At 33.0% G+C, this 17,726-nt stretch overlaps 1 protein-coding gene across 1 annotated transcript; it reads left to right on the forward strand.

Annotated features, from left to right (window-relative positions):
* Positions 1 to 1,582: 1,582 nt before the first annotated feature.
* LOC128553012 (vitamin D(3) 25-hydroxylase-like) lies at positions 1,583 to 7,564 on the forward strand (the record flags this gene model as incomplete). The annotated part of the gene is made up of 3 exons (XM_053534117.1): positions 1,583 to 2,103; positions 6,717 to 6,929; positions 7,469 to 7,564. Coding segments are annotated over 3 exons (830 nt in total), but the record flags the coding sequence as incomplete, so codon positions are not given.
* Between the last annotated feature and the right edge of the window lie 10,162 nt (positions 7,565 to 17,726).

The following is a 17,726-nucleotide window of genomic DNA, read 5'->3' on the forward strand; positions in this document are numbered from 1 at the left end:
GTGACGAAGAGTCAAATCTAAATCCACTGGAATACGAGAAACTCTTGGTCCATTTCTGTGGTTGATACTGTAATAAAATAATTGAATGGGATAATTTCTGTAACATCTAATTGCTCCTTCTGAAAGACAAGAATTAACCCCGAATACTGTTTCTGAAATCGTTTATCTGTTACTGGGCATAAACCAACCCCTTAGACCCTTTCTGAAATCGTTAATCTGTTACTGGGAATATACCAACCCCTTAGGCCCTTGGGAATATGAGAAAACAGGATACTTTGTTGGAATTATCTGGACTGTTTTACTTTTTTTCTGAATTTTATAAATGGTATCTGATTTAAAAAAAACAACATCAATTTGCACATTAGTAAAAAAAATACACAACAGCTAAAAGACGGAAATAAATTCAATATTTTATTAAGTTTAGAAATATTTCAAGAAAACCTTTACCGATCTCTCTGCTTTAATTTTATCCGTAACAGGTATCTTAAAAAAAGAAACAACAACAACAAAAAAAAAAACAACAACACATGAATGTCGATGCAGGGCAATTGCTTTGCACTTTAATGCAAAGAAAAAAAAACCCCATTTCAGATGTAATCGATCAACATACGATATGTAGTGTCATGCAATTCTAAAATGTTGATGTATTTCAACCTGCTTTTAATAAACATTCAACGTATTAATATCCCGGACCAGTGATTTAAAAAAAAATGCAATGTTTTGTAAATTACTGTTTGATTGCCATATTCCACAACTTCATTACTCATAACATAGTAAAACTGTATATACCATACCATATTTAAGATCTTATTGAATTGTTGATGATGATTAACGTATTTTAACGTTTTTTAAACCTTCATGCGCTAACATTTTAGAAATTCAATGCGAAAAAAGGGATAGAGAGAAAACTACCGCTTCGTACGCCGTTGCTCGCTTGTTGTGCACAACTTGGCTTTGAAGTTGATTGTTTTCTGAAAGATTATTTACTTGCCCAAAAGAAATATTTTTAAAAATGCGGACATGGCTATGTACGTGTCAAAATACTGATTTTCACCTTGCTAATGGCTCAGTGTCACAGGGGCAAAACATTTTCAAAATGACTTTTTGGCATTTGTTTTCCCAGAAAACATTTAATTATCATTGTTAAATATTTAAGTGTATATGGGTCATTGATCCATACTGTATTCTAGATACGTTACTTCCAACTGTGGGAAACATGTGTGGAATATGGACAGGTTCTATATATATATATCTGTGTAAACCTGTGCATATCTAATTCCTTTTTGGTAACTCCAGTGTTACATAGTATGTCAATGTAACAGTAATCATGCCACTTAATTATGCAGTTGAGTAAGTTTAATTACATTATAATGCGATTGACTTCAGTTATCCTTGAGTACATCTGAGGATGATTATGCTGACATACTGAATAAAATGATCGGTTGTACTTTTTTGCATATTTGAACTGAATTTAGGACTCTTTTCAACTTATTATAGATTTTTTTGTATTTTGTAGAAAAATACCAGTCTGTCGTAAGCTGAGTAAGAAAGATGTTGTTAGAATGTTTATGCATTTTTATAGGAATTGTAATCCTTCATTTTTTTCTTGAGAAGAGGAAGCTGAGAGGTGATGCTATTAATGGCCCTAAAGGACTGCCAATTGTGGGAAACATTCTTGAAATCAACGATAAAACAATTCACTTTAAGTTTACGGACTACGCACAGAAATTTGGAGAGATCTTTCGACTTAAAATGCTGATGGACAATGTTATTGTTTTGAACAGTGAAAATATTATTCGTAAAGCATTTGGTGGTGAAAAATATAAGCGATATTTTGGTGATCGAGGAGAAATGTTTTATGGCGAGCACTTCCGCTGTCACAGTCAGTCTCTGGGTTTTGCCCCTAGTGGTTCAGGCGTCTTCTATCGAACTGCAAGGAAAAACTATGTACGAGCTCTCCATATGAGAGGAACACAAAATTCAAAGGATAATATTATGGTCGAAATGGCAAAGCTGGTTAAAAGGCTTGAGGACAAGTCGGGAAGAGAGTTCGAGTTTGTATCATTGTTACAGCGGTCCCTATCTAATGTGATGTCTCTGGATGTAAGCAATATTTTTTTCAAAGCTTTGGTTTTCGTCTTTGCTTGGTCATACTGAAACATTTAAGATCCAGCTTTTGATTGTGGATGTAGATCCCCCAGTTAACCCTCCGGACATTTTATATGCATTGATGCGCACCTGGGTAGAAACACTGACTTTCCAAAAGCTAGATAGCTGCCTTTCTCAACCCAAGGGTGGTGTATAATACGTATCAGTCAGTGGCAAGTGATTAAAAGTTAGCGACCTTAATCATTCGGCCCTGGATGACCTTCATTAGTTTTGTATTTATGTCCGACAAGTATAATCATTTGGCTGAATATTGTTGTTAGGTTCAATTTGCTCTGTTCATTCAGCATGTTTCTTAGTTTCATAACAATATTACATTGCAAGTCTCTGTTTGATATCTCCATATATAAACTTTGCCGCAATAAGCTTGGGTCACATTTTTGAGCTGTTTGAATGAAAAACAAAAATTCTTAATCTGATATAGCCTTTCGTGACGCACTGACAATATTCGACAACGAAACTTTTGAAAGAGATATTTTAAAAAAGCAGAGATTGAAAGTCAATAACATTAAACACAGTCAGCTATTATTTTTATTTGAGGGTGTATTTGAGCATTTTACGTCGTAGGAATTTGATCCTTGGCACAAAAAGGATATATCATAAATATTCTTTTAAAGACATTTCCTACGGACAGAATGTTTTTAAAAGGATATGGTTACCTTCTGTCCAAAAATGGCCGAAGAATTGGAAGTCTTTATATAGAGTAAATTCCAAATTTTCCCTCATCAAGAAGTATTCTTTTATCAAAATGCATGACATATTTTACAATTCATTCATTAGTGAAGAAAATATCTGACGTAAATGAAAACACTCAAACATTAAGGGTATGGGAAATATTCAGTTTTTAAGAGAAGTTTTAAATAAATCTGAAATTTTGAATATAGGCACAGCTGTCGAAAACAATGTCCATAAATACTGTGTAAGATGCTGGTCAAAATATTATTTTATGGTCTTTGACTGTGTTCACTACTAGAAACATTGCTATGTAGAACAAAATATGACAAATATTTCAAAATTCTGTAATTTCAGCAATATTCAGTGACATATGTGGAACAAAATAATAATCCTGTGTATTTTTATGGTAAATTCAGTATACAAAATAAACATTGTCGTAGCAAGCAATGTATATTTTTTTCCAGTTATCAACAAATTCAAAAGTTGGCCATTTAAGGCTTATATGAACCTTCTACTTTTACATATATGTACTTCAATATAGAGTCTTTCAATTTCAGTGATCATTTTAACATGTTACCAATTTCGACAATATGGACAGGACCAGGTCACGAGCAATTTCATATATTAGGAATTAAAATATGAGCACCAAGAACTGAAACAAACTATGAATCAAGTTTTATGACAAACTTGATTTGATTGCCATTTCAATTTAGTGTCTGGTGTATTACATTATCAATGGAATAATAATATCATCATGAGAACTAATATCTTAATTTCATTTGTTTGTAGGAAAAAAATTCATACCAAAAAGTAGCGAGCAATGAATAACTTTTATTATTACATGTCTGTATTCTATTGTTTCTCTGAATGGCTGAAAACGGTTCGAAAAGTAATGAGTAAATGTCATATTAACTTATCTTGGGTTATAAATAGTAGGATAATGAAAATAGATCGAAGTAGGTGTTTTTAAAACCAATATCAACCTGATATGGTCTAAAAATAGATGGCAATATTTCCAGTTTCAGTTGTCCAATTAAAAATGAGAATACAATTGTAATAACATGTCTGGCTATACATCTATTCATGTAATAAAACAATTATTGACTTTTTCATAGGTTGATATTAGGATTTATCAACCTATGAAAAAGTCGATAATTGTATAATATCCCTGCTTTTTCTCTAAAATATTCACCTAATCATTCCTATCAAATGACTCATTTCTAGATCAAATATTTATACAAAAATACTTTGTGCTAGTGATTTTCTACACTTATATAACAACAGTATTACATAACATAACATAACAATCACTTTATTAACTCTAGTTACATGTAACATAACATAAGGGTATACATATACAATGTTCACATGTAAAGAAATTTTCACATGACATGGTACCTTTTGATAAATGATTAACAGCATAATTGTTTTGTTAGTGGAGCAAGGGGGAAAGGGGTAAATGCCCTACTGTATCATAAATAAATTTGTAAATGACATATTTGAAACGGAACATGATTGCGTCACCGTCTGTGTACTATAATACAATCAATAGCATCTGAATTTCGCAGAAAAGAGAATAATGATAGAATGGAAAGTTACAAATGCTTGTCTAAAAATAAATACGCTGTAAACATGTCAGTATAGTAGGGACATTAGGTGGAAGGGGAATTAATCTAAGGTAAATTTTACATTCATAGATCTAACTGTATTAAAAAAGAAAAAAATAACATAATATACAGTCAGTGTATGGGTAGTAATGATCGGAAAAGAAAATTTATACATAACTTTATATACATATAATTGTCTGTTAAAAAACGAAAATAAGGAGAGACTTAATGCGTTACTTAATTGTCCTTAACAAAACTGATATGAATTTGTTGAGTTTCTTCAGCTGACTTGCATTGGTACAAGTTAATAATTCTCTAAATATGTCAGAATTCGGCCTACTGTAATAGTATCTATTAATGTACTTTCTGCGATCATCATCAAAAAATGGGCATTTTAGTAGATAGTGCTATTCGTCCGCTACATCGTTCGACAGATTAACATTTGCGCTCAGTATAATCTTGATCAACCCATCTACCAGTTTCAACGGGAAAATGGTGATTACCTGTCCTGAAGTTAAGCATACTTAGGTATTCCTTCCGGTTAAGCTTAATAAAATAATCTTCGAGTTGGACAGTTTCTTTGAATGATAAATAATTTCTGCCTTTATTTGTATTAAGAAGTGTATAATGCCAATTTTGCGAATTTTGTTCTAAAAGATTTTTCTTTACTAAATATTGAATTGATTTATTTTGTAAAGTGTCCTACTGTAGCCAGATATCATATCTTCCTACTTCATTTAAAATTTCTTTAATCTTATTTATCCATTTTGATTTAAAATTAGGTTTGTTTCTCATATATTGATAAATTTTATATGACAATTTATTTTGATTTCCCGTTACAAGTCGATTCCAACAACCAAACAATAGTTATATCGATAAGGTATCATCCGGTTTCAGCGTACAACATATGAGTACTTTTTCGTAAATATAGTATCCTTCTAAAAAAATTCACGATGGATTTTTTCTTGTATTTCTGAACTTTCATATCCCCAATAGTATAAATAAACTCTGTTTATAACACATACCTCAGGCATCTCTGTTTTCATTGCTCTTGCTTTTCCTCCAGCTAAAAACCAACCGGTTAGCCTCGTACCAACTAAATATTTTCACACCCAGTTGTCCGAAACCAGCACGTCGTCATTATATTTAACGCAAAAGATAATCAATAAGTAACAGACATGCAACTTTGCAAAATTTTGCGCACCAGTAATTGTCGGAAGTGTCCTTAAGGTTTCATGTACCGTGACCATACTAACCTCAACATTAATAAAAAGCATCTACTAGCCATGGATAGCCATATTTGAAAATGTTTGACACAAAACAGTGCACAGTGCAAACCTCTGATTCTGTTTATAAAGTTAGTTTTCTTCTCAACGGAGTAACAGACACTTAATTACGATAGTACGCGCAAGGTCTAAAGGAATTTTCCAACGTAACCATTAAAATTTGATGGGACATGCAAATATTGAACTGGTATCATTTTTGAAAAAAAAAAAAACCTTTTGAATTTGCAGAAATTTTCCAAATTTGAAAATGTTATCTTGCATTATACATTGTACAAGGGTTTTGTGGGCAACTGCTTAATTATGGGTGGGATTCCTAGTCTACGTTAGCGTCGTCTTCATCGCGTTAACAGTGTTTACGGTATTTTTCGTGATCAATTTTATTATTTTTACGCTGTCTAGGTGCCATAAATTGCTCGTTGGCAGAGAGTTAATTTTTGTGGCAGGCCACAAGTGATTTCCCGAGACGAAAACGTCATTTTATTCATAAACGAATTACCATTTTACGTCAAATGTTCAGGCGATGTTAGTTAAATGTTTTAAAATAGGTTCACCGAGTTGAGATTAATTCTTATGATAACTGTTTTGCAATTGCGGATATTTTTGTATTCAAGGAATCAAAACGTCAAGGAAGAGCATTGTTGTATGACATCATGCTATCCATACTATCTTAATGAGTACAGCTGACAGGTTATCACGGTATTTTATAGCAGCAACACCTTCATTCTAAAACAAGAAACAAAATCCATCGGACCAATCAATGTAATCTCTTTTTTATGATATGGCCTCGATTCATATATGATGACCAGTAATATTTCGAGCATATAACCAGACTTTGCCGCGTAACCTTAATTTGCATCGAGGTGAAGTGGAGTCTAGTTTAACCAAACGGTCTAGATATTCTAAATTCCTTATAACTGCAACAAACAACAAAGCCTATGTATTCATTGGACAACCGTCATATTAGTGTATTTTGCATTTTCAGTTGTGTGGAAAGACAATTCCTGATAATGACCCTGATAGCAACTTGTTTTGGGACCATGTACGAGGAAATGATTTCTTTTTAGGTTCTTATGTTAATTTTGTCTTGACAACATTTCCATTCCTTCGTTACCTACCGGGAAAATATGGAGACACATTTCGGAAGGCAAAGAAGGCAAACGGAAAAATTGCTAAGAGATATTTCTACGATATGAAGGTTTGTTTTACAATTAATCAAGGAATGAATGTTACGTTTTTGTTCTTACATGGGTATAAACATGACAAAGAATTTTGCCAAAACCATGAATTGCGCAAGCAATTAAAACTCATAGTCGTGTAGACTAGATTTTGATCTGTACCGAAAATTAAGCAATATTATCATTTGAGCACATTTTAGAAACTTAAATTACCGATTTTAAAGAAATTTTGATCGACGCCAAGCTTTGATAAACTTTAATGACGTCACATCGCACGTGCATGTTTTTCAAAGTTTAACTATAAACTATGGTTGTCTTGCATCTATTATTTATACGACGATAAACGTTTAATTTTCGCTGTACAACATTTACAGTAGTAGTAAAATTACATGTTATGTATTGTACAAAACTGGTTCATTTGAAACTGTGATATTTATTAACTCGAGGATATTTGTAGGTCAGAGTCGTTAGAAATGTGCATGTAGTGACTTTATGACATAATAAACACACATAAAAACGCTATGTCGGTCATATGATATTTGTATGTGCACATATTCAGACAACTACAAATAGAACTGAACTGTTGCTTTATATGTGTAATATATTTCCTGAAAACTTGTGTTTTTATGAGAAAGAAGGACATGTTCTTATATAACATTGATGCATGCAATAATTAATAATTCAGAAAAAAACTACACAGTTGCAGTCTGTGCTTATACGTACATGTATTATGTTTCCAGGAAACGTATATTTCTGGCCAAAAGCGAGGGATTGTAGATCATTTCTTGGACGAACAAGAAAATCAAATGCACTCAAACACTGAGATTTTCTTAACTGACGAAATAATCATTGCACAGCTGGTAGAAACCATAGAATGATGCAGGTAAATATATGATAAATTTAGAAACGGTATCTAAGATGTAATAAATTTGTGCAAGGTATGTAAACTTTTTCATGTAGAAAGCACTTTCAGCTATCTAACATTTGTAGCAAAAATGTTAAAAGTATTCATTGCGCTTCGTGTACCTTCTTATTTTTTATATTGCGTCGGTAAAGCAGTAATACTGGACGATAAATAGAAGAAGTTTGGCAGTATTCAAAAAGTATCAACTTAGAGATATTGATGATGGACTATTTATTATTTTAAAGACAAGTGTAATCGTTTTCAGATTTTAAAGCAGAATTTTCTTTCTTTTATAATTTTGAAATGATATCATTCTATACATAGTAAAGCTGTACTCTTTCTTTAATATGAAACCGATTTAGTTTATACTAATTCATTTGAGCTTGACGCTTATTTTAACCCCTTTCTGGACAGCTTCATTGAAAAACCAAGCTTTATCGTTACCCAAATAGAGCTCGAGCCCACGACCCCCGGGTTGAGCGGCCGACACATTAACCATTAGACCACAGCTCCCACATTTGATGAGATTATTGATTGCATTTTAAAACGTTCTAATAAACTTTGATTTAAGGCTTGGCGACGTCATGGGCGGCTCTCGCCAATACAATGCTCATTCTATTGAACTACCCTCAGTGCCAAACCAAGATTCAAGCTGAACTGGATACAGTTGTTGGTCGAGACAGGTTGCCAACTTTTGCAGACAGGGATAGGTGTAAATATTTCCTAGCGTTTGAAATGGAAGTTCATCGGTATTTGTCAGTGGCTTTGCTTACGTTGCCTCACCTATGTAGAGAACACATTGAATTTGAAGGGTACGACATTCCAGCAAACAGCACTGTAAGTTAAATTATATGTAAAAAAATGGAAATTTTACAACCAGAAACTATGAATTAATAACCTCCTCAAAACGAAAACCTGTATGTTAATGTGTTATATGGCAGAACAATTAAATGCTAATGCGACCCGACTCATTTTTCTATTAAACAAAGAAGACTGTAGGTTGCGTATACATTTTTCTGACGTCACAATTATTTCGTAATAACGTCAAACTGCATAGCTGTGGGCTGGAAAAGAACCAACAGAAAACAGGTAAATATTTGAAGAATGTCATCAAGGATGTACTAAATGCCTTGGTAACGTGTGATAATTGAAATATCATTTAGTGATTTGCTCGCGAATAAAATAATCGTTTGCCGTTCAGATACGTATTTATATCACTCGAGCTGCTCCCTCGTGATATAATTCCTTCTCATCAGAACTCCAGACAATGATTTTATTCAACCACAAATCACACAATGAGATATATTCTTTCTTAATTGACATGGTAAACAATCCAAAGAAGACGGAACACAAAAAAAAAAAAAAAATAAACAAAGGAACTCGGTAGGATACTGAGAGTCAAAACGCCGCCGGGGAATCAAAGCTGGATTATTATTACCACTCGACCTCACCTCTAACCATGTTCCAACGATTACAGAATAGTATTGTTAAAAACTACCCCTACAAGATGAGTCCTTAACACATATTAATACGCTAGAGAGAGCAGTGGTATATAAATCACATACATTTTAATGTATATATATAAATATTAAATGGAAAGCTAACAAATAACTACAGAAGATTACGGAAAACAAGAAACACAACAAATACAAAAAAGGGGACACAAAATAAATATAACTGCAGCTCAGTCAAAGTGGAATTTTAGAAACGATAGGCTGTTATGGAGTGATTAACTCCCAATGCCGAACACCAAATATGCCTATTTCAAGACATATCAGATATAATATATTTAAATACGAAAATGGCACGATCAAAGTCTTAACAACATCCTAATATAAGTGAGACTATAGTATTAGCTTTAAAACAAAACCTGAATTCTGAGCAAAAACAAGTAAACTTGTTACTAGGTAGCTTCTAGCTAGCGCTGTCGAAGACATTATGGTAGTACGTTTAAGTCAAAAACATGACTGCACGCTCTAAGAAATGTTATTAACTGAGATGGACTAGCCTACACAAATTTATTGTCAAATGCGTTATAGATAATAGCTCAAACGAGAAAATGTGTGAAAAACGTGAAATATATTGGCAGATATTTGCGAACCTCTGGTATGTGCATCATAACGAGGAGACATGGGGAGATCCGTGGACCTTCAGACCGGAAAGATTCATCGACAAATACGGAGATTTGATTCCAGCCGAACATGACCATCGCCGAAAGTACTGTATCAATTTAACAAAACTGAATCAGCTATTCCCAATGATGGCATTCACGAGGGATTCTTTTGTTTATCCCAGTGTTAGCTGAGATTTTATCTTTTCTTATTAAAAATGTTTATAAGTTTACATATTAGTCTGTTTATATTTATTTTAAACATGAGAAATAAAGTTAAACTGGATAGCTGTGTCTTTAAATTCAGATTTTAAATTGTTAGATACTAGTATTATTTCTTTCAAGATTAATCTTTTAATTCTTAACTGGGAAAAACAAAGATGTTTCCATTACCAGTATGTCAATCAATAGAGACATTCTAGAACTGTCTTAAAACTTCAATAATTTTGTGATGAGATTCATTGGTAATAGTCTGCTTTGCCTTGACTAATTGCAGCTTATATACTATAGAAAGTTGAGCTTAAATATAATAGCCAGCTATACTCACTCCAGCTTATTCTAATTATTTGCTGAAATCTACCCTTTTTCGTTTATGTAGAGAATTAATTGATTAGATTTGCATACCTTTGAATTAGTCATTATTACATCACCTCTTGACAAATATTTTGTATGGCAGCATATTTCAGTTTGCAGCCCTATTCATATCAACAAAACTACATGTAATATAATCTATTATGCAGCCCAAGACTCTGACTGTGAAATCAGATATAAATTCAAAAACAATGTACAATGCATGTGTCACTTTGGTAAAAAGCACAAAATAAAACTGGATTTTTTTTCAAATAAAAAAGAGTAAAATCTTTTTACCCATTATTATTAATTCAGATATTGAATTTTAAAACACCCACAAACAAACTTTTTTCTTACTAAATTTCAAAATAGATATGTTTCAAGATCAAATTTAAAGGACTTCGGACACTATCATATGCTTCTAGCCTACATTTTGAAGGCAAAATTCTCATTAAGTATTTAAACAATACCCAAATTGTTTCGAGTCAATGATAAACCAATGTGTAAGTTAACTTATTACAGCAAAAACTGGTTTGTATCTGTTCCTATCAAGACGTTTTTCTTACTTTATCTAGGCCAGGGTATATTTTCTTGAAAAAATTAAATGTTTGATTTCCGTAAAAATACAATGTCATCACTTTACGGAAGTTTTAAATATATGAATTCCAGTCGAATAAAGTGACAAAATCTGTTTATTTAAGAACAAAATAACATTTTAAGATTAAAATACTATAAATAAATAAAAAATAGAACGATATTTTTGCAAACAACCTGTACTTGATTTATCTATACACTGTTCGTAATATAAAGTTATTGGTGCATTACATATGTGAATAAGTATGCATGTATAAGTGACCGGTCAGTTTTATAACAGTGGTTCAGGTAGTTATTTAAGTACATGTACATATCTGTATAATTCTGTTATAAGTGATGGCAAATATTTGTGTGCTGTATAACATTAATACTAAGAAAAGGCAGTCATCTTATCAAGGCCGTGGGGTTGGTTCTTGCTTGGGATAAGTACCAGTGGCACAGATAACATTTGAGCCGCGCCATGAGAAAACCAACATAGTGCAATTGCGACCAGCATGGATCCAGACCAGCCTGCGCATCTGCGCAGACGAGTCAGGATCCATGCTGTTCGCTACCGGTTGGTCTAATTCCAATAGGCTTTGAAAGCGAACAGCTTGGGTCCTGACCAGACTGCGCCGATGCGCAAGCTGGTCTGGATCCATGCTGGTCGCCAAGCCACTATGTTGGTTTTCTAATGGCACGGCTCATTTGACTTGAACATGTAATAAAAATGTATCCGAAATGACAGTTCCTTGTGGGGCTTGCCTAAGGAAGCGGTATCGGAAAAAGTTAAATCGGGATAAGTCTGATAACAACCAGTCTAAAGATAATGTTGTCTTATCAGGGCTGAAGTTGTTAGCAAAACACATTCGAAATGTGTCATTTGTAGGGCTAAAGTAGAAGCAGGTCGCTGCATAAAAATCCACCTGAAACTCGGCTGGACCTTTCAGTTCGTTTTCGCGTCTAGCCGTATTTATATATGCCATCTGCATTGAAAGCGACTTGACACATAATTTTCGTGGCATCACACTGAATGTGAAACCGTAACTGATATGACCTGCCATGAAGCTACTGTTCTTGACCTATGCATCACAGGCATAACAATGCCAAGCGTTATTTCTGTTAGGTAGACTATAGTCAGGATCAGATTAACTGCTGTGCACAGTGCAAATATCGCCTCTTTTTATGGTGTTTAGGCCTAGTCCGCCACAAAGAATAGTCTTCAATTCAGTTTTCACAAAAGGAAGAACATGAAGTGATGAATGCGTGTGACATTTAGTATGTGTCTAAAAGAAATAAATATAAACGCACAGAAGAAGATGAAAAAATATAGAAATGAAAAATATGTAAGAAATACAAAAAATGATAAAAACAAAATGGAAAACAAATTACATCCTCATCGCTAGTGGCGTGCGCATCGCGAGGGGGCATACAGAAGATTACCTGGTGTGTTGCAAGTATGTTAAAGCACATATTTGCCAATATACTGCAACAAACAACCAGGATAAGCCAATGAAAATTTAACCCAACGAATAATAATGAATTCACAGTATTTGCTTCTCTCACAACTATAAATGTATAACATGCCTATGTGTACTCTTTCAAACATTTGTATAGTATTTGAGTTACAAACATATGTAAAATTATGTGACTATCAATTTATTAAAAATGAATATAAAAAGTATTGGTTACTTTACATTTGGGAACACCCTGTAGTTATACTTTTTGTTTAAAAGTACTGTTCCACCCCTTGCATCAACACAATAGTCACAGAAAATGTGTACAATTAATATCTACATTATGCTGACCAAATATGGTTTTGATGCACGGGTGGGAACAATGTTATATAAAGCAAAACACTTTTTATATTGATATAACAGGGTACGTAATTCTATTTAGAATAAAAATCACCGTTTTATGAAACAAATATTGAAAATTTGACTTTAAGAAATAATCTGAAATATGTATTTTGATGGCATATATAATTAAATACTTATTACCTAGTGGTTTATTTTTCACTCTTTGAGTAGGCAAATTCATATAGAAAGTGTCCGAAGTCCTTTATCTTCCTTTCTAATTATCTTAATTTGTTAGAATGCTGATAGCTCATGCCATCATTTTAATTCTGTCATTACAGATTGATGATTATGGCTGAGAAACAAAACAATTAATATACTGAACAGCAAAAGAAACTATCCAGTTTTATAACTGAGGTATTTTTTATTTAAAAACTTTGATTTATAAATCACTTATGTTTTTCATATCACATTACACTTGAAGAACTTCACGTGTAAAATTTTAAAAAATCAATCAACCATGAAGTCAGTAGTCCCACAATAGCCGTTTCGCATGAAATTCACGTGCGCCTGTAATTAACAATTTTTTTGTGAAATTTTATTGTCATTGGAAATATTGATAATTGGCTAACTCGAAAAACAGAATAAAGTCTAAAAAATATTGTTGGTTGCACCGCACAACTGAATCAGATTTAGCGCGAGCGCCCAATTGGGATGTTACAATGCAACTGACGCGCAGAAGATATAGCCTTTCAAACGGCTATTGTGGGACTACTGACTTCACGGTTGATTGATTTTTAAAAATTTATCACGTGAAGATCTTCAAGTGTAATTTTGGTATAAAGAAACAATTCAAATTTGAAAAAAAAAAATATTTCAAAATATACCAGTTATACATTTGGATAGTTTCTTTTGCTGTTCAGTATAGCTTATTAACATTTTTTTAGTACTTTAAGTACATATTAAGTGTAATGAAGGATTGATTAATAGGTATGTTGTGGTGAAGGTTTGTATCTAAACCCGTTATTATAACAGTATACTAAAGCATGCAATTTTAATGACTGACAGAATAGGCTAGAATTAAAATGCCAAGTGGAAAAACAAAATTCAATCATTTGATGGAGAAGCTAGACAACAGTGGAAGGAAACTGGGAACTCAACACTACTGTTGCTGAAATGTTTGCTGTCTTCTTACCTTTTAGCTATCTCATTTGGTTAAAAAAATGATTATTTATTGTTATCATAATGATTGGCGTCAGGGTTGGCGTTAGCCTTGCTTGGTTAGTTTTAATGTTAAGGTCAGCTTTTCTCCTAAACTATCAAAGCTATTGCTTAAAAAACTTGCAACAGTTGTTCACCATATCAATAGCTGACTCTGCACGGCAAGAAACATAACTCCATCATGTTTTTGCAAGAAGTATGGCCCCTTTTGGACTTAGAAAATATCACATTTCTTGGTTAAGTTTGATGTTTAGGTCAACTTTTCTCCTAAAGCATCAAAGTTAATGCTTTGAAACTTGCAACATGTTAGATAGTTGCATGTATTAGACTTGGTGGCTGTATTGCTTACTTACTATGTACATAGATCTATATAAGCTGTAAATGGAATCATCTAACAGTACAGTTTTTATGAATTTTTAGTTTGAAAAATGATCATGTACACAACCATAATGCTTAATACATTATTTTTATTGTTCCCTTGGACTAAAAAGAATACTGCTTAGCTTACATTATTTAAATGTGAAACCATGGCCAGTCAGTAGACTGTATAATGAGAAAAAAGTTATAGCTATTGCATTGTGTAATCAAAGCCTTGAAATGTCTGATGGTTGCGGGCTTTTTGATAGATATATTTTCTGTTTAAATGCCAGTGTATGAATATACATGAATGAGAAACAAATACAAATTTAACGTGCCTCATATCTAAGATGAACTCTGCCTGACCTAGCTAGTGATGTAACCATGGGGTGGAATACTTTATCATTGATAGATCTAATATAATCTAAATGGTCAGTGTGAGTGGATACAGGTTAAATAAGAACTGCTTGTTCATTGATAATTCATCCGCATTGTTCATGAATGGGACTATTTTGTGTTGCATATGAACATCCTTTGGATGTGATTCGGAATAAAATAAAGATGCTATATGATTGTCAGAAATACACTTGTAACTTTGGTAGCGGGATACACCCGCAACCAAAAATGTATTTAAGTGCTATTTTGATTTAGCATTACATGTATGTTGTATGTTAGGTGCTTTAAATTCCTTTAAATACATAAATAAACAAAACATGCTGATGAATGTACAAGTAGAGTCTTGACAAGATGAATTGCAGTCTTCTAGGTATAGTTGTGAGTACTAAAACAGTTCAAATCTTTAGGTAACACCGTTTAATATTCCTACTATTTACCAAAATATTCCTGCTATTTCCTACTATTTTCCTACTTTTTTGCTGAAACAGTTCCTACTTTTTTTCCTACTTATTCATCAAAGGCCACTTGACAGCCTGCCTAATAAACTGTATAGTGTCGAGTGGATTTTGTTGCACGTCTTGTATTGTTACTGTAAAACCTGTTAAGTATACAAGAATGTCATTAAATGCAATTTGGCATGTAGACCGTAAGCTAGATTTCACATTTAAAAAGTGTACCAAGTTTTGATAATGCCATTTGGGATAAAATCAAGCTGCTGAATATTTTACAAGCTAGTTTTTCAATTTCGTAACTAATATTGATTGAACATTTTAATTTTCTGATGAACATACCTATTAGCAACTTTAGCCAGAACCATGAATTTATTCAAGTGACCAGTACATGTAAACTGTATAATTAAGTGGATGGTAGCAGTGAAAATATTTGCCTTTTCGAAATTGAGTGATTTCAATGTATATATGTTTTATAGACAAAGAATCCAGTTAGTCCAGAAATTATAATATTTGTATTCAATTTTCTAAAACTGAATGCGTTCTTGTTTGAATGTTTAAATTACAGAGGCACTTAATTGCCTCTTCCTTTGAAAATGAAGCCTATGGTGAAAATAGGAACGAAGTTTTTACACACCATTTATATATTTGACTTTTATGTATTGCAGTGCATTACATTGATGTTACTTTTCAATTACTGTTTTATAACATACCTCCGCTTCTTAACATTGAGAGGTGACTTGCATCAATGTACATTTACTGTTATCTATTTCAGCTTGATACCGTTCGGGTACGGCGTACGTCAATGTCCCGGAGAGATGTTTGCTAAAACACGCTACTTCCTCTATATTTCAAGTTTATTGCAACGCTTCAATTTCGTGTTTCCATCGGGAAAAGGAAAACCATGTGACCCAAGATTGGCAGAAAACTTTGATATTGAAGCTGTATTTATATCCAAACCATTCTTCTGCTGTGCTAAAGAAAGGCAGTAATCTGTAACTTTGTATCGCTGACTGAAACTTTATGACAATTTGTGACTAGGACAGCGTGCTCCTTAAGCGCGATACTGCCGTAACTCCTTTTAAATACAGGAGTTACGACAGTATTGCGCTCAATCCTCGATACATGTATACATTTAAGTTGCTAAATAAATTTATTTATACATTATGCTTACTACACGATAATCGTTATAAGCAATAAATTTAAAGTAAGTAAAAACTATGAAGTCTGTAAAAAAGCAAGAATACATAAACAATAAAACTTACCAGTTGTTGATTAGGCTCTTGACGAACACAAGAAAATAAACACTTTTGACGCCAACAAGTGTGACTATATGGTGATGTTAGGCTGAAGTTTTAACATAATCTGTACAATGGGACAGAAACAGCCATATGATTACTGCAAATAAATGTAAATGTAAATATATTTTAGCTTTTACCAATCTTTAATCTTTATCATGCTGAACATGACTGATTTTTCCTTTTTGACCAGTACAGTCTGATCAAGATCTGCATTGTTCCCCATTCAGTCAGTATCCTTTAGTTAATGGTACTGTCAAAAGATGAACAAGTTTATTATAGAAATTTAGCAGGGTAACGATTAATTTTAAACAATGCATTAACATAATGCATGTAAACACAGCCCTTGTGTTATGAATGTTTTTTTCCAAATATTCTAACGTGACTCGATTATTAACCTGACCGAAATTGTGTGTTATTATGCAACACATGCACTTTGAATGAGCGGTGGTCTAGTGGTTAAGGTGCCGGCCGCTCAACCTGGCGGTCTTGGGTTCAAGCCCAACTGGGGTCCCATATGACGCGGACTCGAAGGAATTTCGAACAAGCTTTAAGCTTTTGTCACAATCGAGCTATAAATAAATTAATTATAACACTCAAATATTTGGTGAATATCTTTAAGGACATAACTAATAATCATTGATGATGACGTGTTTGGATTGAAATAATATATCTCAGACTATAATTTACTCCTGAATAAAATCGTTCATGTTCGTTCAGATGTTGATTATCTTATCACACGGAGCTGTGCCCTCGTGATGTAAATACTTCACATCTGAAATCCAAACAACGATTTTACCCAGCGACAAATCACAGTTTGTGATTTATTATTTCTTAAATATAAACAGTGTATAATCTTTCAAATTCTCAATTCATTTAGGTCAGCTATCAAGGTTAAGCTACATTACAAACTTCAGTGTAAATTCTGAAAATATGTTGCCTAGATGTCAGTCTGTTACATGCAAATAGCAAATTCAATGTCCTAATTCATGCAGTAAAACCGTTTGCTATCAGTCAAAGTTAGTTGCATTAGCTTTTGATGTATTTAGATTTATCAAATTAACTTACTGTAAAGTTAAGACTAAAGTTTAAATGATCGTTCCATTTCAAATGAGATAATCAATTTTCAGCATACAAACGGTC

The sequence above is a fragment of the Mercenaria mercenaria genome, unplaced genomic scaffold (assembly GCF_021730395.1).
Source record: "Mercenaria mercenaria strain notata unplaced genomic scaffold, MADL_Memer_1 contig_3383, whole genome shotgun sequence".
Taxonomy (NCBI): domain Eukaryota; kingdom Metazoa; phylum Mollusca; class Bivalvia; order Venerida; family Veneridae; genus Mercenaria; species Mercenaria mercenaria.